This window comes from Myotis nattereri (genome assembly GCF_964212035.1).
Source record: "Myotis nattereri genome assembly, chromosome: 18".
In the NCBI taxonomy this organism is placed as follows: domain Eukaryota; kingdom Metazoa; phylum Chordata; class Mammalia; order Chiroptera; family Vespertilionidae; genus Myotis; species Myotis nattereri.
In genome coordinates, this window is record NC_138093.1 from 5815216 (window position 1) to 5836018 (window position 20803).

General features: G+C 59.9%; 1 protein-coding gene across 2 annotated transcripts; it reads left to right on the plus strand.

Annotated features, from left to right (window-relative positions):
• The first annotated feature begins 688 nt into the window (after positions 1 to 688).
• Positions 689 to 17659, plus strand: CSF1 (colony stimulating factor 1). 2 transcript variants are annotated; one of them, XM_081112881.1, is made up of 9 exons: positions 689 to 892; positions 3916 to 4038; positions 5211 to 5273; positions 6482 to 6655; positions 9402 to 9549; positions 10664 to 11676; positions 12134 to 12186; positions 12511 to 12569; positions 15773 to 17659. In XM_081112881.1, the coding sequence occupies exons 1-8, from the start codon at positions 854 to 856 to the stop codon at positions 12554 to 12556; spliced, it is 1659 nt and encodes a 552-aa protein (XP_080969007.1). In that variant the 5' UTR covers positions 689 to 853; the 3' UTR covers positions 12557 to 12569; positions 15773 to 17659. The 2 variants fall into 2 exon arrangements, with proteins under 2 accessions (XP_080969007.1, XP_080969008.1); XM_081112882.1 differs by having other exon boundaries at positions 690 to 892; positions 11546 to 11676.
• The last annotated feature ends 3144 nt before the right edge of the window (positions 17660 to 20803 follow it).

The window sequence follows — 20803 nt, forward strand, 5'->3', positions numbered from 1 at the left end:
AGCCAGGAGGGAGCAGGGTACCAGCCAGCATTTACACCGCCCGCCCCAGGTCAAGTGCAGGTGTGCCTCCTGGCACACTGCAGAGCTCCCAGACGCAGTCCCTCCCCTCCTGGCTAGGTAGCCAGCGTCTGGCTTCTACCCCCTGCCCCCAGAATTGGAGGCAAGAAGAGGGGTGGGCCGCTTGGGGGCTCCTAGGCAGGAGGGGGCGGCCTGCAAACCTGCTGACTCAGGCTCCACCAGGTGCCGCGTCCTGCACCGCCGGGAGGCCCTGCCTTAGTGTTTGCCCTGCTCTCAGCCCATTCCGGCTCCGATTTGGGAATTTTCAGGCCTAAGGGGAAAGTCCCTTGAGAGGAATGTTAGAAAGAGAGCGAGCTCACCGGATCCGCCTGGAGAGCGCGGAAGGAAGGAAAAGCTCTCTCCCCAGCGGCGCAGCGGTGGCGGGCTGGAGAGCGCGCGGAGGGCGCGGAGTTGAGCAGCAGAAGAGGCGACTGCAAGACGGGCGGGGAAGCCCAGCCCGAGGGTGGGGGCGGGGAGGCGGCTCAGTGGGCCTCTGGAGTGTGTGTGTGTGTGTGTGTGTGTGTGTGTGTGTGTGTGTGTGTGTGTGCCTGGCGCCTGTCCAACGTAATTTCCCATAAACCACATGCCTAAGTCGCTTAAAAGGCTGTGCCGAGGAGCTGGCCGGCGGAGCCGGCTGGGGAAAGTGAAAGTTTGCCTGGTGCTCTCGGCGCCGCCGGCTCTCCGCACTCCCGGGACAGCGGCGCGGCCCTCGGCGGGGCACGGACTCCGCGGCGGCCAGCGAGCCAGCGAGCGATCGAGGGCGGCCAGCGCGCCGGGCCGGGACCCAGCTGCCCGTATGACCGCGCGGGGCGCCGCCGGGCGCTGCCCTCCCACGGTAAGCGGCGGGCGCGGCGCGGGGCCGGGTTGGGGCGGGAGCTCGGCTATCCTCCCCGCGTGCGCCGGCTGCAGAGGCTCCTCGGGTCCCCGGCTGCGGCTGCAGAGGCTCCCGCGGACTCCGGTCGCCTTCCCATCTTTGCACGCGAGCTGCCCTCGGCCCCAGGCGCTGGTGCTGAGACCGCTGCGGCCCTGCGCTGCTCCTGGGGCTGCGGCGCTTCCCTGGGAAAGGGAAGGCTACTTGCCCCGCTGCACGGAGGGGCACCCTGAGCCCCCGTGGGCAGGAGAGAGGGGTTCGAAGCCATGGCACTGCTCCTCGTCCGCCGGAGGCCCCCGCCCCTCTCCCTTCTGAAGGATCCACCGCCAAGGGACGGGCACAGTGGCTGTGGCTGCGTGTGGCGCCTTCCCCTGTGGGCACCTTCCTCATCGCCCCGCATATGCTTCGAGGCCCTGCTGGGGAGTGGGCGCTTCTGGATGGAGAAAGTTCAGGGGTCACCGGCTTATAGGATGCCGGGGCTGGTGCCCAGGAACGGCTGGCACCAGACGGAGCCGGGCAAGCCGCTGCTTGTTCCAGCTCACAGACAGAGCTGTTGGGGACCTGGGTGGCTGGATCAGGTCTGTTTGCAGGGGACCAGATCCCAGAGTTGCCTAAGGATGGTTCTGAATCTTTTTCTTGCAAACTCCGGTGCAGTTCACTGGGGAGATCTTGGGCTTGGTGGTGGTAGAGGAAGGTGGGGGTTTGGTGTTGGGGAGGGAGCTGTGGACAGGGCTGAGCTGCTAGGGCTGCATGGGACAGGGCAGGAGCTGCCACAGCTCCTAGGAAGTGAAGGGTGGCATGTGAAGGAGCAGCAAGTGGCCTCCCGGTGGCGGTGGCGGCGGAGAATGGGAGGGGAAGCCTGGGAGAAGAGAAGTGGAGAAAGGTCTGCAGGGTCGGGGAAGGGGCTGCAGGTGGGGTGAGGGAGGGCAGAGCAGATCCACAGGGGAGGAAGGGCCCAATGGAGAGAGGAGGCAGGGCTGAGAAGGCAACTGGGAGGGCGAGGTGAGGAGCAAGGCCAAGACAAGGGGCTGAGGAAAGAGAAGTAAAGTAAAGGGAGCAGGTTTTATTTTTAAATTTTATTTACGTATTTTAATCCTCACCTGAGGGTATGCTTTTATTGATTTTAGAGGGAGAGGAAGGGAGAGGGAGAAAGATTGAGAAACATCAATGTGAGTGAGAAACATTGATCACTTGCCTCCTGTACATGTACCTTGACCTGGGGTCGAACCCGCAACCTAGGTATGTGACCTGACCGGGGATTGAACCTGCAACGTTTTGGTGTTGGGGGATGATGCTCCAACAACTGAGCCACCCGGCTGGGGCAGGGACGGGGGCTAGTTTTAGACACGGGCAGCCCGAGGGTCCGCTGAAGCCAAGGTCTCCGTGGGACTTTGTTGGTGGGGAAGGCGAACCAGGATGGGAGGCAGGTGAGGAGGGACAGCATCTCGGAGCCCTGGGCAGAAATTCCTTCCCGGTGCCCCCAGAGGCCGAGGCTGGTGGGTGGGAGGAAGAAGAGGAGGAGGGAGAAGAGGCAGCCCAGCCAGAAACAAGCTAGACTGTTAACCCTCAGGTGTCCATTCAGATCCTCCTCTGAGGCCCCAGGGGCAGGGCATCTTCAAAGTTGGCTGCACTGTCCTCACACAGATGCCTGAAATAACTCCAAAAGCCAGGCAGTCCCTGAGGCTAAGCATTGACCCCCAGCCCCCCTGCCCTTAATCATCATTGTCTTGAAGTGCCTGCACAAGAATGTCCTCCTGAGCACCCTTCCCCTTGCTCCCCCCTCCCCGGGATGGAGCCATGCTGTGCCTTCCCTTCAGGTCCTCCCTTCCCTCTCTGCCACCGATTTCTCCCCATCTTCCCAGGCCCCCTGAGGCCCCTCCTCCCTGCAGCCTCCCTGGTAGCCCAGCCAGGGCCTCTTCTCCCGGGTGAGAGCTGGCGAACATTGAGCTTTTAGTTATATGTAAATCAGCGTGTCCCTGTGGGCTGTTTCATAGCCTCCTTGTGTTTTTCCAATGCGCTGTTTATTGGCAGCATTTGTCTTATCCTCTGGGTTACTGAGGCAGAGCCCAGAGCCTAGGAAGGTGCCAGCCCTCACCCCACCCTAGCAGCATTTCTCTGAATCTGGGGGAGACTTAGGGCGGGGGGGGGGGGGCTTAAGGGGTGAGGGTGAGGGAGAGAGGAAAGAAGGGGAATGACAGGGTGTCAGGTGCCAGTTCTCTGACTTTCCTCTGGGCGTGAGCAGTTACTGGGTTGAAAGAGAGGAGAGAGCTCAGAAAACTTCCTGGCCGCGTTAAGAGCTGGCTGGCTGGCTGGCTGGCTGGCTGGCTGTACAGCCTGATGGGGCTCCGCTCGTCAGGTGTCAGCCAGGACGGACTGACTGGTGCTGGCATTGCCGCTGCCACCTGTTGATTTTGACAACCAGACATGGAGGGCTCCAAAGGGCTGTAGCACGGGACAGGTTCCCAGCGAAACTGAGTTTGTTTCCAGAAGCAGAGCCGGACCTGTGTGGGGCCAGGTGGGAGGAAGGGCTGGGCCCAAGGCATCTGTCTCTGGCTCACAGTCTGGAAGCCAATGCAGGTACATGAACTTGAGAGGAAGAGAGGAATGGGCAGCTCCTACGATGCCTGGCCCCATGTTTGATGTTGCAAGAACAGAAAAATGGGTAGAAGCAAGTCCTGCATTCAAGGAGTTTCTTGTGAAACTGGAATTTAGGCTGGTAGGCGCCCTTCCAGGTCCTCATTACAGTTCAATGTGTAGTCAGGCTTGGCCTGGGTAAGTCTGGGAAGGCTTCTTGGAGGAGACGACACTCAGGTTGTCATCGAGGGAGAGCAAGGTTGTGCTGGAGCTGTCAGGCAATCCCCAGAAAGCTGAATTTGGGGAATGCTGCATCCTGGGGTGAGGGATAGCTGTAGCCTTGTAGGTGTGAGGGTATGGGGGCCCTTGGGGAGAGTAAGAGCTGAGGAGAAATGGTGCTGTCTCTGTCACAGACATGGCTGGGCCCCCGGCTACTGCTGGTCTGTCTCCTGGTGAGCAGGAGTATTACCGAGGAGGAGTCGAAGCACTGTAGCCACATGATCGGGGACGGACACCTGCAGCTCCTGCAGCAGATGGTGAGTGTGTGGCCAAGCCTATCCTACCTTCTCCCCAGGGGGAAACTGAGGCAAGAGTCAGGGAGAAGGTCAAAGAGATGGGTGGCAGGCGGAGACATAGGGCTGTGCAGGACATGGCTCCCCTGATGCTCCCCTCATTGACCTTCTGAAGGTCAGGGCCTCTGACCCCCCTGCAGGCACGGGCACGGTGGGCTCCCGGCTGGTTGCCTGGGCAAAGGATTGCCTGGAATGTCAATCACGGATTCTCCATGTGGAGCCTGTTGTCTGTCCCTCAATGGGAGGCTTCTCTGAGGAGCCAGCCCCGTCTGCCTGCTGTGTCCAGATGTTGCCGCTAGCTCCCAATTGGGACACCAGCCTGGCACCAGGGCCTCTCCAGATTTGGAGCGGAGGCCCCGGCCTAACTCCCAGCCCTCCGCCCTCGTAGCCCTGGCTCCTGCTCGAGCCCTGCATTCAAGGAGTTTCTTATAAAACGGGCTAGGATGGCCGGCTCACCCTGGCTATGAAGGAGCCTGTGCCTCCTGGCCGGGCCAGCAGATTCATCAACAATTCCCAGCGTGGTTCAGCCAAGCAGAATCGTTTGCTGTCATGGCCGCTGTTCTGCTCAGAAGAGAGTTTACCATCCCTCTGGCCAGCCAGGCAGGGTGGGGCACCACTGGTGAAGGCCAGCTCCCGAGCTCTGAGCTTGGGGCCTGCAGGCTGGGCCTCCTGCCTCTTTTCCTCCTGCATGTCGCTGCCACAGAAACCCAGGGGAGACCAGGAGCTACTGTCTGAGGCTCAGAATCAGAGAACCATTGCTGGGAGGGTGGAGAGGTGGAGGGGGAGGGGGCGCAGCAGGGGTTTTCAGGGCATTTAAACCCAGCTCCTACAGATCCTGAATCCCCAGAACTTGTCTAGCCTCTGCTTGAATTCCTGCCATGACAGGGAGCTCACTACCGCCCACGGGAGCTTATGTCATGGAGGGGGAAGTAGAAGGAAGAGACTTGCTTATCGTTTGCCAGCCCTCCCTTGGGCACGTGAGAGGCACAGGTCTGCCTCATCTTCTTTCCAGGTGTGGTTGGGGGAAGGTGGATGAGGCTCAAACCCCGATCCACCCAGAAACTCTAGTCCCCACTGTTAGGCTAGCTCAGCCGAGCTGCAGATACCCTGCCACCACTGGCCGCTCTCTCTTACAGATTGACAGTCAGATGGAGACCTCGTGCAAAATCCCCTTTCAGTTTGTGAATGAGGACCAGTTGGTGAGTTAACAGCTACTTACAGGACCCAGCGGGTATTCCCTCCTCGGGGTGGGTAGAGTGGGAGCGTGAGGGCTGGAGAAATCCTAGAGCTGGGCAGGGTGAGGTGTGAGGATCCCTGGGTGCCCAAGTCTGGGGTACCAGGGTCCAGGGCTGGGCAGGGTGAGGGGCTCAAGTCCCCTGCTGCTCCCTTTCCTGGCCCGGCACATGCCAACGCCTTCCTGTGGCCCAGGCACTTTTCTAATTTAATCTTGATGGAACCATGGTGTGGCACACAAGTCTTGTTTATGGTCCCCAGAGAGATGAAGGGAGCACAGCTAGTGAGCGGTGGAGGTCTGATCTGCACCCGGGCAGGCCGGCTCTGGGGCAAACAAACGCTTCTGGCACAGGCTTTGCTTATGGAAGGCACCTCCGTCTAGCAGACAGACCAGCAGCCAGGGGATCGGTCCAGCCCTTTCCCTCTTCCTCCTACCCCACCCCCTAACCAGACACCAAGTGATGCTGGATTGGCCTCCCCATCAGTTGCTTGGACAATTTCAAGTACTTCCCCAATGTCCGCACAGCTGCCAGTGCACCCCTCATCCCGCCACTAAGGGGAGCTCTCGGAACCCTAACCTGCTACTTCCTCTTTCCTCCCCCAGACTTGTCAGGGGCCCCCTGATCCAGAAGAAGCCTAGGTTGCTTAGCCTGGGGGTTATTAGCACCAGGTCCCACCCACTACCCCCATCCCTTGCTCCTTCCTTCCCACGAGCCTGTGATGCCTGGCCAACGCCCCCACCTCAGCCCCATTCCCGAGTTTGTTCATCTCTGTGCCCCATGCCCAGAAGTTGTCCCCATCTCTGAGTTTCTCCACACCTGACCCATGTATACTTCTGCTAGATCGGGAGGCCACCTCCCAGTGCAAAGAACACCCTCTGTATTCCATTCATGGGGTGCCGGGAATGCTCCTTCCAGAAAGTCAACACTCTCTCTAATCAGAACCCACATTCCCTCCCTGCACCCCAGTCCCCAAGGTACCAGATCCCAAAGAGAGAGAGTGAAAGGCCAGCTGAGGGCAGCAGCATGCTCCTTAGCAGGAGTGGCATGGCCTCTCCACCCCGGGTTGGGTGGGGTGGGTCGGGATGGGGGTGGGGGTGGGGCAGGCTGCAGCCCTCCATCTGCTGGGGTGGGCACATCTGCCAGATCTTCAACTCCAGGCTCTCCTTTCTCAGAAAGACCACGTGTGTTACATTAAGAAAGCCTTTTTCTTGGCACAAGACATCATGGAGGACACCATCAGCTTCAAGGACAACACCTCCAATGCCATCGCCCTGGTGAAGCTCCAGGAGCTCTCCGTGCGGCTGGAGGACTGCTTCCCCCAGGTCTACGAAGAGCAGCAGGAAACGGTAGGAGGCCCTGGCGCCCGAGCCTGATCCCTGGGTCAGGGCAGGGCCGGCTGTGGTGGTCCCCGCCCTCCCACATGCGCAGAGCAATCACTTCCCTCACGCATCCCCCCCGCTCGCGCGCTCTCGTTCATTGCTCCATCCACACACCATTCTAAGGACTGACTGTGCGGGAGGCCCAGTGCTAGGAACAAGAACTACCTGGTTCCAAACCTCGTGGAGCGTGCAGTCAAGTGAGATTGGCAGCCATTAAACAGTAACAAGCAAAACAGAATTACAAACCGCGGGGACCCTTCCTTCATCCCACAAGTAGTTAACGAGTGCCTGCTGTGTGCCACGTACTGTTCTAGACACCCGGAAACCAAAGACGGGCAGAAATCCCACGTTCACGGAGCTTCCATTTGGGGGTGGTGACACAGTCCACAAAATACAGGTCGAACATGCGACATGTCGGACGGCGGGAGCTGCGTGGCCGGAGAGAAACGCAGGGGAGGGAAGACCTGCAGGAGTGAGGGGGGCCGTGAAGGAGGGAGAAACAGGACTCATTTAAGAGGGTGGGGAGGAAGAGCCAGGGAAGACTTTGAGGAAGAAAGTTATTTTTTGAGGCCCAATGATGGGTAAGTTAGGAAGCGACGAGGCTGGTCAGAGCATTCCAGAACCGAGAATGGTATGCAGGAGCCTGAGGTGAGCAGCAGCCTGCACATGCGGGACCCATCAGCATGGCCCAGGCGTGGAAGTGAAGGGCGGGGAGGATCTCTGGGGTCCTGACCGGGTCGGATTTGGCCTAAAGAGCGAGGCAGCGTGGTGAGCCGGCCAGTGACCAGACCTAGCTGGCGTTGTGAGACCATTCTGGTTGCTGTGCAGAGAAGGGGCTGTGGGAGCAGCTTTGGAGGCTGGGAGTCCAGCAGAGGCCCAAGTCCCAGCCCGAGACGGGATTTGGCCACGTGGAGGTCAGTGTCACTGGCTGGTGCCAGATCAGGGTGAACAGAGGGCACCTCGACTCCAAAAGATGCAGAGAGAGAGGTCGCCAGAGGGAGTGTGTGTGGATTGAGAGAGGAGCCTTTTTAAATAAGAGAGGTATTAAAGCTGCAGTTTCCCAATATTAAGGTTCTTAAGGCTCGCTTGGGGAGCTTATTTAAAACCCAGATTCCCAGTGTGCACCCCTAGAGCAAGCATGTCAAACTCGCTGCTTGCGGGCCTTAGGCCGCAGGTTTGACATGCTTGTAGAGAGTCTGATTCATGGGTCTGCAGGTGGGTCCAGGAATTTGCATTTGAACAAGCCATCCCCCCCCCCCCCCGTGAATGCCCACGGGACAGGCTCCAGGAGGGATGCAGCCCTGGGAGCTAGAGGAGCTAGTCTCCTGCGGGGACGCTGGGGAGGGATTCGGGCGCCTGAGGAGAGAAGACATCAGCCTGTGGGCACAGTGGGCATCGGGGGCCTTCTCTCTGATGGGCCCTGTTTTCTCCAGGAAGAGGCCAGAGAGCCAGGGTGGCCCTTTACAGCGGCCTGGGGGAGGCAGCAGGAAATGGGTCCAAACAGGATCGTCCGTTTGGCCAGAGGCACCCCGCTCAGGCCCAGGTCTTCTCATTCCTGCAGCCTTTCGTCCTTTATCTGGTCCGCATTGATGAGGGGCCTGCTATGCCCGGCCTTGGGCACGCAGCCATGCCTACAGCCTCACAGCCTAGGAAGGTTCTGCCCTGTGCAGTTCCGTTAGGGGAAGCGTGGTACCTGGAAGTCCTCAGCAAGTGGGCCACAAATGATGCCATAGGTGTGCACAGCACTGCCTGGTGTGCACGACAGGAGGCGAGCCCTGAGGAATGCCCGCGTTTGAAGTCAGGTGGCAGAGGCTGGTCAGGAGACGGAGAAGGAGCTGCCGGGGTTGGGAGGAAAGGCAGGAGTGTGTGTGAGGGGTCCCAGCACTCCAGTGTGTGTGGGAGCCTGCATCCCCCGAGCAGAAGAGAAAAGAGTAGCTCAAGAGATGGGGCTGGGCAGCCTTGGACCTCCTCCCAAGACACACCAACGCCAGAGAAGGACCCACAGCCATGGCCTGCTCCAGGCCATGCTCCACACCACGGCACCAGCCACCCATCTCCCTGATAGCCCCTCAGACGGGTCTCTTTGCTCTATGGATAAGATTAACGGTTCTTGACATGGCCAACCAGAGCCTGCAGGACCGGTCCTGGCTGACCCCTTTCAGCTGCATCTCTCACTGCTCTCCTCCTGGCTGGTAGTAGTGTAGTCATTCTAGCCTTCTTTTCGTCTTTCAACAGTTCAGGCTCTTTGCTGCCTCAGGACCTTTGCACAGTCTGCTCCCACTGCTTAGAGACAGTTCTCTCCAACTCTGCCTCCTTTCCTGGTTAACTTTGCTCATCTGTTAGTCAGTTCTTAGGCACATTGTCATACACGCTCAGTCATTCAGAACTCCCTCACATTCAGGACTCGCCGCACTGTAGCAATGGCTTTGGTGCCTGTGCCTTGCTGGACTCAATGTCCAACTCAGCCAGGGACCGCCTCCCTCATTCATTGCCTGATTCCCAGGTAATGACCATATGCCTGGCACATATCAGTGAATAAATGAGATAGCTCCTGGCCTCCGGACTGATTCTGCTGCAAACGAGGGGAGAGGGAAGGGAGAACATGAAAGAGGAGAAGGAGGCAGATGTGAGAAAGGCCACGGAAGTTAGACAGACAAGCTGGAGCCGCTGGGCCAATGCTGAGCCTCACCCGGGGGACCTGCTCTCCTTCCAGGCCTGTGTCCAAAATTTCTCTGAGTCACCCCTCTGGGCACTGGAGAAGATCAAGAACGTCTTTAATGAAACAAAGAACCTCCTTAAAATGAACCAGAGCATTTTCAGCAAGAATTGCAGCGACAGCTTTGCGAAATGCTCCGTCCCAGGTAAGCAGCAAAGGGACCGGCAAGGGTGAGGCAGGGGAGAGCGTGTGGAAGAATGGGGACTGGGCGGTGGGAGGTGGGCTGGAGGGACCCCCGGAGGCAGCCTGGCTGCTACTCGTCTCCTCTGTGTGTAGATGTGCTTGTTTTGTGTACATGTGTGGCTTCGTGCATCTCTGGGTGGTCCTCGGCACATGTCTCTTCTGACATGTGTGTGCATGTACAGCTACATATGTCTGCATGTCAAGGCATCAAGAAGGACCATGCTGGTGGCTGTGAGATTAGGGAGCGGGCAAGGGGGCCCCTCGGGGAGAGCCTGCAGGCATGGAGGCTCTCCGGCTCCGCAGGGCGGCCAAGCATGTGGGGGGCGTTCCGTGGAGAGAGCAAAGTTCCTCCTGGGAGTCAGGGCCCTGGCTCTGAGAACCCCGCTGCCAATCACCAGGATACCCAGGCTCCCGAAGTCCTCAGGATGCCTTGAGTGTCCCCTCAAGGGACAGGCTGGATTTGAAGTCTGAGCATCATTCAAACTCTCCCAGTGCTGGCACCGGCTGCACCCGTGCACCCTACATGTCCTCGTCTCTGCGTCTCGTGTCATGTGTGCCCTCGTCCGTGCAACCTTGCTCCCCGAGGCAGGAACTGAAGCCCCGCCACCCGGCACCTGCCAGTGGCCAAGTCCAGTCTCCTTGTTTCAATCCCAAGGCCTCAAGCCTTGGCCACAGCCCAGCCCCAGCCGTTCCCGCCTGCGGCTGTGGCCCTTGCTGTGCATGGCACCACCTTGCTGCTTCCAGCCAACGCAGTGGGGCTTGAGGGTGTCTTGTTAGCCCTGGAGGCCTCTGCTCACCCCTCGCTTGGCGTCTGGCCACCTGGAACCCCAGGAAGAGCGGCGCTCCGGTCTTCCCTGACCCCAACCCCAGGCTGCGCCTCTCAATCCTGCTTTCTGTTCTCACCCATAAGGCCCTGCAGTTTGCACCTTCCCTGCCTGTGCCAGTCCTGTCGTGCCCTCAGCCCCAGGGCTGAGTTAGCGGATGCGGGGACCCTCTCGAGTCCCTCGGGAACGCTGTGCTGGAGGCTGGTGACTCTAGCTCCTCCGTCTTTCTCTCTCCCTCTGTGGTTCTTTCAGATGTGGTGACCACGCCTGATTGCAACTGCCCGTACCCCAAAGCCACCCCTAGCAGTGACCTGACCTCTGCCTCCCCTCAGCCGCCCCTTGCCCCCTCCGTGGCCCCTCTGGCTGGCTTGCCTTGGGCTGACTCTGAGGGGACAGAGGACAGCTCCCTCTTGCGCAGTGAGCAGCCCCTTCGCACAGAGGACCCGGGCCTTGCCAAGCAGCGACCACCCAGGAGCACGTGCCAGACCTTTGAGTCACCAGAGACCCCAGGCGCCGAGGGAGGCCCCGTCGGAGGCTCGCCTGAGGCCCAGCCCTCGGTGGGAGCTCCCGTCTCTGGGATGGAGGACGTTCTCGACTCTGTGTTGAGCGCTAACTGGGCCCTAGAAGAGGCCTCTGGAGAAGCTAGCGAGGGGCCTGCACCCCGAGGCCCAGAGCCCTCCCCCTCCAGGCTGGGAGGAGGCAGCATGCAGGCGGCGGCCACCAGACACAGCAACCTCATCTCAGCATCTCCACTCCGCACATCAGCCAAGGGCCAGCCGCCAGCGGATGGAACCGGCACCCTCCGGCCCAAGGTGGGCTCTGGGAGACCCACCGGCCAGGCTTGGAGTCACACACCCGAGAAGACAGACCGTCCATCTGTGCCGCCCAGAGACGCCCAGGCGCCAGGCTCTGCCAGGCCCCTGTTCCTGCGCCCGAGAGGCCTCAGCCGGCCCTCCACCCTCTCTGCTCAGGCCAGGCTTCCGGGCAGCCACGCCTGGGACAGTGTCCTGCCCCTCGGGGGGCCGCAGGGCAGGAGGAGCGCCCGGGAGCGGAGGAGCACCGCAGGGCTGGAAGGAGGACCAAGTGAGGGGGTGGCCGCACCCCATGCCCATTTTAACCCCGTTCCTTTGACAGACATAGGCGGGGTGCTGCCGCCCTCCACCCCCCAGGCCGGCGAGATTGTGCGCCCCGTGCTGGTGCCCAGCACCATCCTCGTCCTGCTGGTCGTGGGCGGCCTGCTGCTCTGCTGGTGGTGGCGGCGGCGGGTAAGAGCCCGATGGTGGCCGAGAGGCGGGCACCTCCTGGGGACAGCGGCGCAGCGGGTGGAGGAGCAGGTCCAGGCAGGCTGGCTGGGGGCAGCCTGGGTCCTTCCGACACTCACACCAGGAAGCTGGCTGAGCGCAGAGGAGGGGAGATGGACAGGGAGGGTTTCTTCAAGACTGGGGGGCTCATGGTATACGGTCAGCGGAAGGGCGGGCAGCAGCGAGCAGGAGAGAACATTCCTGGGCCAGAAGCACATGGAGGAGCGTGATGCTTGTGCACCAGGGCAGGGCCTGGGGCCAGGACATAGGACACAGCCCAGCGGGGCGGAGACGGGGGGGCCCCCAGCACGGAGGCCTCAGGAAGCTCCCACAGGGGGAGCTGGGGGAGCCCTGCCTGGGGAGGGGACCGTGTCCCCCAGCCTCCCCCGCTGCTCATTGAGCTGCCCTTTTCTGTCCCCAGAGCCATCGAGAGCTACAGACCGTGGATTCTCCCCTGGAGCAACCAGAGGGCAGGTGAGCCTCGGGGCTGGGTGGCTCTGTAGGCATCGGGGGCCTGTCTTGGCACCTGGTTCCCCTCTACATTTGGGGGAGACTTGCTCCCATTTGCTCTGAGGCAGTGGAGCTCGGAACAGGATGGGGGAGGAGAGGAGGAAGGGTGGGGGTTTCTCCTGATTTCTTCACAGGGTGAGGCAGGTCTGGTCTCCTGGACCTGAGAGGGTTAGAGCACATGTGTGGGGGGGAGGGGGAGGGCCCGGGGGGGGTGGGGGGCCCACTTAGGGGGTTTCCTCACTCCCCGGATTCACTGGAATCTGACGTCAACCTGTGCTCTGCCCGCAGCCCCCTGACCCAACATGAGGACAGACAGGTGGAGATGCCAGTGTAGCGGGAAGGCTAAGGTAAGCCTCTGGTTTTGGATCCCTCTCCACCCCTTAAAATTAGCTCTGCCCTTTTCCCCCACCCTAACATGGAGATACCACCAACTCCCCGGAGGCCCACACACGTGGCTCGCGCCCCTCTCTCCTCTTCCCACCATCACCAGGGCCGCCAACCTCTTCCCTTCCGGGTCCTCAGGGCCCCTCCGTCCCCTCCACCCTGTCTGAGGCCAGGCCCATTCCCTCTGCATTGGCAGCGGCTGCTTCTTCTTCTTAATAATAATAATTCTTTATTGTTGAAAGTATTACATATGCCCCACCCCACTCCCATTATGCATTGGCTTCTTATTCCTGCCCTCAGCTTCTGCTCTTGCTGCCACTGCCCACACCAGAGCCCCCAGATCCTCCTGTCAGGCCTTTACCCTCCTGGAGGGTTCCGGTGGCCGTGCATCGCCAGCCACTTCAAACCACCCTCTCCGCTTGGCCCCCACACTCCCTGGCAGCTGCTGCTCTGAGTCCCTCTTGCCGGTTTCTGTTCTGCTTGCACCCTGGTCTGACCCTCCCCCCAGACGAGAGGACCCCCCTCCCTTTAATGCATGGAGCCCTAGAGCCTTCGTGTCGGAAGGGCTCTCATGGTCACTAGGTCGAGCCTCCTACCCCAAAGGGACCTCCCCTCTCTGCCTCCCAGCGTCCGATCGCACACTCGGGGAGCCAGGCAAGCTCCCTGCCATCTCCCATAGCACCCACAGCCCCGTGAGGAAGCCCTTCTTCAGGCAGGTCTAGCGGCTTTTCCGCTGCCGCCCATCCCCCGGATGACCCTCCCTCTCGTACCTAAAGCCAGCTAGCCACGTCCCCCTTAAGACTCCTCGAAGCTCAATGTGGCCAAGGCCCTCAAACATTCCTTATATGATGTGGTTTTCAGACCCCTCACCATCCTGGTCGCCCTCCTTTGGACACACTCGTTTGTCAATGTCCCCTGCCAGTGTGGCGCCCAGCCCTGGACACAGTGCTCCAGACGTGGTCTGACCAGCTCAGAGTGCATGGGACTGTTGCCTGCCTTGATCTGGACACTGTTCTGCTATGCGCACAGATTAAGTTTGCATTAGTTTTTTGAGCTTTTTTTTTTTTTACAACTGCATCATATTGTTGTCCATATTTAGCTTGTGGTCTATTAAAAGCCCTAGTTCCCTTTCCCATAAACCTCTGTCAAGCCAGACCTCTGTCCTGGACTTTGGGCAGATTCAGTGTTTTAACCAAAGATGAGTTGTCTTCGTCCTTGTGAAAACGGCCCTGTCGGTGTCTGCCCGTCACCCGAGCCCACTGAAGTGGTTCCCATCCCAGTCTGTCTCCCTGGCCCTCCCGAGTGTGTCTCCCGCACAAGGACGGGTGCCTTTTGGCGTCCTCGCCCACGTGGATACAGATGTGACCCTCGTGACTCCTCACTGGCTCTCGGGCCAGGCGGCCCGTCCTCCTCCCCTCCCTCCCCTCCGCCCAGTCAGCCACGGGAAGTCCTCCTTCCTGGTATCTCCTCTGTCCCTCCTGCCGTCCATCCCCTCTGCCCTCTGGTATTTGGTTAATACTGTATCGACTTGCACTTACTTGGATGTTGTTTTTATACATTTCAGTTCTTGTTTTATGTGTATGTGGACATCCCGCACCCGGAATCAGGCTGTAAGCCCCTTGCGGGCAGGGACCGTATCTTCCACTGATTTGGCATTTCTTTTTCTAATACAAAGAGGGCTTCTCCGCACGTGGCCAAGAACTCAATAAACATTGACCGACTGGCTTCAGGGCTGACAGACCCATGGCCTCTGGCCAGCTGCCTCTAGTTAACCAGCCTCTGGCTAACCCGTTAACCAGCTAACTGACTCTGACTGACCAGCTGGTAACCGCCTGGTTGGTTACTTGTTGATTGGGGAGCTAATTGGCTGACTGGCTGGCCAAGGAGTTGGGGAGACCTATCGAGTTTCACCCCATGCCCAACGCGAGCCAGCGCTTAGGGCCTTCCCAGGTGTAGGGCGCCAGGCCCGGGCCACTCCTAGGAGATGGGGGATCTGACGAGTGTTCCACACCAGGGGAGCCTGTTCAGAAAAGAGCAAAGATAACACATCTGGGACCCTGAGGTCTGCCTGGTGGGTGTGGAGAGTGGGTCAGAGGGACACTGGCAGGGTGGTCTCCAGGTCAGGCACTCAGGGTCTCAGGGAGAGTCAGGGCCAGCGCTGGCCTGATTGCCACCGTGACAGGAGACGGGGGTGAGGGCCCTCAGAGAAAACCACCCCCAGCCCTCCCTGTCGGAGCTCGCCCACTCGGTCCTTCTTCCCTGGGGCCCAGCAGTGCCTAGTGTGGCTCATGTCCAGTCCAGGGCTCCTCCCTCCTGTCCCTCCAGAGCCTGGGAATGGGCTGGGAGCCAGAGGGCTGGTCCCATCTCCCGCCTTGCCCATCACAGCCTTGGCCAGTGGGGCCTATGATGGCCTGAGAGGGGAGCTCCACACAGGGTCCAAAGTCAAGCTGCTGGCCGGAGTCCAGGGGATTTCTGGTCTGAGAACAAAGCGTCCTGAGGATGCTGGGCCTGGGGACAGGCTGGGGGCAGGGTGGGGAGGGAGCCAGGCCCTCACTCCCATGAAAGATGCAGGGAGGCCCATCCGGAAGGAGGCTGCTTGGGTGAGCATGTGATCGGGAGGGATTTCCTTATCCTGGGACCACCTCTGGTTCTTCCTCTTCAGTGACTCCTGCTCTGCTGTCCCCGATAGGGTGTGCGCCCCCTCTGTGGCGGATGCCTGCAGGCGGACACGAGACCTCTCTCTGCTAGAGTGAGCAGAGCTCACCCTCGGCTCATTGGGCCGAGGCCAGTGACATGGTGTTGCCCGAGGAGGGGGCCAAGGGCACTCGAATGCCCCCTTCCCTCCCTCAGACCCCTCTGCTCGAGCAGTGCCTTGCACCCCTGCTTAGACTCCCACCAGGCCCGTCCCCTCCCGCTGTGGTCCTTGCTCCCCCAGGGGGAGGCAGGAGGTGAGGGCAGTCTGGCCCGCGGCTTGGACCCCTGCCAGAGAAAGCGGCCTGGCCCTTGCGGTGTCTGGGTGGCCGGGAAGGCGAGGGCAGGGACCAGGGACGGGAGGAAGTCCTCCCTATAGCACCAGCCCACAGGAACGCCAGACGCCCCCACGCATGTCCCCGGCGACCCCTCCCTCGCTCCCACTCGCTGACGGGCCTCTCTCTCTCTCCCACAGCTGGGCGCACAGGACAGTCTCTCCACGGCAGGAGATGTTACGGGGCGTCCACCCGCCTCCTCCGCCATCCTCCTGGGAACGTGGCCTGCCCACCCTGAGAGCTGCTGCCGGCCAGGACTAGGCCAGGGCAGCTGGGCTGGCCCCTCCACCCTCGACCCCCAGACTCTGGACTGACTCGGAGAGGGCCGGCGGGTGCCTCGTGCTGCTGATATTTATCGTGGGCCCTGGAGGCTCCCATCTGCTTGAGGGGGGCTGGCGAGCCCGGAGGAGTACTCTCTGCCCCTGGGGCTGTGCCCTCCTCCGGCCAACACCTGGGCAGGGACCCAGAGGCCGTGGCTGTGGACAGCAGGGTGGGCGCTGAGGAATGGAAGAACCCTTGTGCCCAGGGATGGGTCCCTGCCCCAACAAGCAGGCACATGTCACGGAGAGATGCCTGAGATTGGCGGGGCGGGACAGCGTCAGCTGGTTTCCTGGAAATGTGGGCGGCCCAGAAGACGGGAGGAGAAGGCTGCCTGCCGCGCCAACAGCCCTCCACTGGCAGTGCTGGTGCCAGGCAGAGAGGGGAGGCTAGCCCTGCCCTCGGGACCTGCTGGGCTCTCGATGCCAAGGTGAAGCCCAAGGCTGGCTGCTGCCCCACCGGCCCTCCAGAACCTGCCGGAGCTGCCCTGGGAGGCCGTCCAGGGGCGCCCCTCGCGAAGGAAGCCATTGCACTGTGAAGACTGGACCTGCCTGCTGTACAGCTCCGATGCACATCTGTCCGCCCTCCGGCCTCCCCAGCTTCTGCACTGACCGCCCGAGCCAGCCTCGCCCGTCCCATCGACGGAGGGAGCCCCTGAGCCCTGACCTTCCGCTGATCTGGCCTCTGACTCCCTGGGTTGATGGGGCGGGAGAACGCCTGGGCTGCACCAGAGCAGGTCTCTAGGCTGCTGTTGGCCCGGGTTTCTGCATTTTGCACTTTGACGTTCCCAAGAGGGAAGTGACTAGTGGAAGGGAGAAGGGTGGGGAGGGCAGAGACCGACACGGGGGCGGTCTTTGAAATGATGGGTATGCCCCCGATGTTGGGGGAGGCGTCCACGCCCTGACCCCTGCTGCAGCCACAGCTGCAAGGCCGCTGCCCGTGGGCACCCGGGGCTGAGCGGGCTGTCCCTGTGAGGGGCCTGGTAGGCAGTGATACCTCCAGTCTCGCCCCACGCACCCACCCAGGACCACAGTCTCTGTAACCAGGCAAGCCAGGGTGGGGGAAGGACCTAGCATCTATTGCCAAGTCTGCCTTGAGGACCTCCGCTTCCTGGGCCAGCCCCCGGCTGCAGCTCCAGAGCTGGGCCGCAGGTGACAGGGCTGTCAGCTGTCCTTGGTCCCTCTGTGCAGCTGCATCCCTTCTCTCCTGCTGTCCTGGGCCCTCCACGGAGAGACCACCCTGCTGGCTGCTGGGCCGGGCCCCCCACCTTCCCTTCCTGCTCTTGAAAGTGAAGGTCACTGGTCCCTGACAGCTGAGGGAGGAGCAGAGGACTCCCCAGTGGGACTCAGCCTCCTAGTCATAGACTCTATTTGATGCCAGGAAGTATGTATTTAAAAGTGGAAGGAAAAAACAAACAGGAAAAGTCATTCCTGCTCCACCCCCATCCCTTAAACATATAGTATTTTCAGAGTCAAGAAAGCAAAGAGCTTCCTTCCGAAATGGGTTGGACTTGCTTTCCTGCCTCGGGGCGGGAGGCCCAGGACCCCTTCTTTTCCCTGAGAAAGCCGAGAGGGAACATTGGCTCACACACTGTGAGATTTTGTTTTTACACTTGGAAGTGATGAATTATTTTATATAAAGTCATTTAAATATCTATTTAAAAAATAGGAAGCTGCTTATATATTTAATAATAAAAGTGCACAAGCTGCCACGTGTGCGTCCTGGGGAAAGCTGTTTTTGGGGGGTAGGTGGCAAACATGGGGGGATGGGTGGGCATCAGCTGTTGGGTGAGACCCTGCTCAGAAAGCTTTTTCCAAGACACGTGGGGAAGGAAGGTTCTCTCCAGGCTCCAGCCTTGTTACCCAAACCTCCCGCCTCTGCGCATCTGTTTAATAGGGACGCGACCCAGCAGCCAGGCCTCATCCTGGCCACCGGCCCCTGCCCGCCCCGGCCTCGCCCAGCCTGGGAAAGTGGCTGGTTGGGCTCTATCCAAGGGTGAGGGGCCTGCAAGGACCAGGCTCCTGACCTCTGACCCCTGCTGTCCAGGCCCTGGCGGAGCTCTGAGGGGAATGGGGAAGGTCTCTGGGCTGGGAAGTGGGTGAGGCTGAGGGGGAGAGAGTCTGCAGGTTGTGGGAGGGGCCTGGGGCCTGATCCTACCATGAATGGAGAGGAGACCAAGGATGCCTCGGAGGCAGGGGGAGGGGTGGGGAGGGGGGAGAATGGGAGTGTGGGGGGTGAGGGATGCTGGAGGGGCAGGCGAAGCTGTGACACGGGAAGGGCCTCCCCACTCCTGAGAGTGTGACGGACAAAGTCTTGGGTCACCGGTTCTGAACCCTGGCTCACCTAGAAGACTGGTACCCACGCCCCGCCCTAGGGGAACTAAATCAGAATCTCGGGGACGCTCAGGCCTCAGGCATCAGAAAGTTTGAACGCCATCCCGAGTGATTCCAACGTGACCTGGAGTGAGAAGCACGTAGGGCCACACCGTGTTCAGTGGTGGCTACTGAAGCTTCGTCAAAACGAAGCGAGTGGCCACGCAGTTGCTCAGTCGCACTAGCCGCGTATCACAGGCGCAGTAGCGCCCAATAGGGCATTTGCATCATCAAGGGACGCCTCTTGGACAGTGCTGCCCAAGACCCCGTGTCCCTGCACTTAGGCGGCCAAGGGTATAGGACAAGGACTGGCACCAGCCAGCTGGGCCAGGATCTAAGTTCCCAGGAGCCTCCGTCATCTCCTGAGCTCATGCCCCCCACCCTGGCCTCATGTCCCTGAGCTAGCTCTTCCCTGTTTATCAGAAAGCCCCTCAGAAAAGAAACTTACATATTTTCCTTCAAGGCCCAACTTAAAAGTCTCCTCCACTAAGAAGCCTCACTAGCCCGACCCAGGCCCCCGAGGCCCCCCAGGCGTAGGCCCTTCCTCCCTTGTGTTCCCACAGAGCCTTTTTGTCTGTCCCCCCAGGCTGAGCTGTGGCAGGAACTCTTCTTTGCCTCCCAGTGCCTACTACCTGGCACACAGTAAGTGTTCAATAAATGTGTGAAAAGATTGACCCGGTCCTGCCCTGGTCGGTGGCTCAGTGGTTAGAACATCAGCCTGTGCACCAGAGAGTTATGGGTTCAATTTCCAGTTAAGGGCACGGACCTGGGTTGCAGGGCCAATCCCCACACTGGAGGTGAGTGTGGGGAGGCAACTACTAGGTGTGTCTCTGTCTCATCTATGTTTCTCTCTCTCTCCCCGCCCCCCCCCCCCCCCACCTTCCACACTCTCTCTAGAAAATAAAATAAGAGATTGATATAGTTCTGAATGCATGAACAGGAGTGTAGTCATGCAAATTTTGACTTAACTGGTGGCCTTTTCTAGGGCCTTACTGGTATTAGCCGATGGCATGTATTTTGAACTAGTGACCCGGTGCACAGATTCGTGCACATTGAAAAGAAATTAATTAGAAGGTGGCTGGCAGGGCAGGACTGGGTGAGATGGGCCGGACATGCCCTGGAGCCAATCTCCTAAGGTCCCTCCACTGCCAGCCGCACCTGGGGTGGCACCGTGGCTTGAAGGGCATCTGCGAGGTCCCTCTGGCAGGTGGGGTCCCTCGGCCTGGCCTGCAGGGATCAGGCAGAAACCGGCTCTCAAACATCTCCCGAAGGGGCCTGTAGTGCGAGAGGGCACTCTGCAAAGTTGCTGTCGTACAGGGTATGGAACACAAACGCAAGTGTGCAGTAACCGGATTAGGGTCGACAGTGCCCCAGCAACAACATAACCCATGGCCGAAGGTGGAGTCTCACGGCCCTGCGAGGAATCAGGCTTCCTCCTCTCTGGTTTCGGGGTGCGTCAGCCGAGAACCATCACTGTCAAGTCACTGCAGCTTGGCAGCCCCTGTGCTGAGCATCTGCCCCCTGGTGGTCATTGCACGTCATAGCGACAGGTCAGACAGTAGGAAGGACACTTAGCATTATTAGCCTTTTATTATAGAGAGATTATATAGAGCAGCGGTTCTCAACCTGTGGGTTGCGACCCCTTTGGCGGTCGAATGACCCCTTCACAGGGGTCACCTAAGACCATCCTGCATATCAGATATTTACATTACAATTCATAACAGTAGCAACATTACAGTTATGAAGTAGCAACGAAAATAATTGTATGGTTCAGTCACAACATGAGGAACTGTATTTAAAGGGCCAGAAGGTTGAGAACCACTGATATAGAGAGATAACTACAATTCATTAGCCAAGCAGAGAAGGCATTTTCAGCAAGAAGGTTTCCCAGCTTCTGAAGGAGATGGGGCTGGGTTAGAGCCCTGACTGATCCCTAGGCTGTAGATCGAATGTATCTTCCATGGCCTTTATGCAAGGATTGGCGACAAACAAACAAAACAACCCCCCAAAACCAAATAAACCCTGCTGCCCACTTACCTCCCCAGAAGCCCCAGGAGACATCCAGAAACAGAGGCCCGAGACCTCAGCAAGCCTTTCCTGGGCTTCAGAGGCCAGACCTGCTTGGGAAATGTCATCGACAGAACAACAGTCCCCGTGGATGCAGAGCAAGAGGACTTAGGGAGCTGGCTTGGGTCTCTGACTGCTTAGCCTGTGAACTTGGGCCAGTGTTCCACCTCCCTGACCTCACATTTCCCATGTCGTACCGCTTTAAGAACACAAGCCAGGTACACCTGGGCTGACGTTCAAATGAGAGGCACGTGTGCACGCCAAAGGTCTGCCCCCAAATTAAGTGTGTTCCGGTGTTGCCCCGTCAGTGGGTCTCACGGAGCCCAGACCGAACACAGCCCCCTCCGGGCAGGCCCTGGGGACCCAGGATGCTGCCAGGGCCCGGCTGTTCCCAGTGGCAGGTGGCAGAGCTGG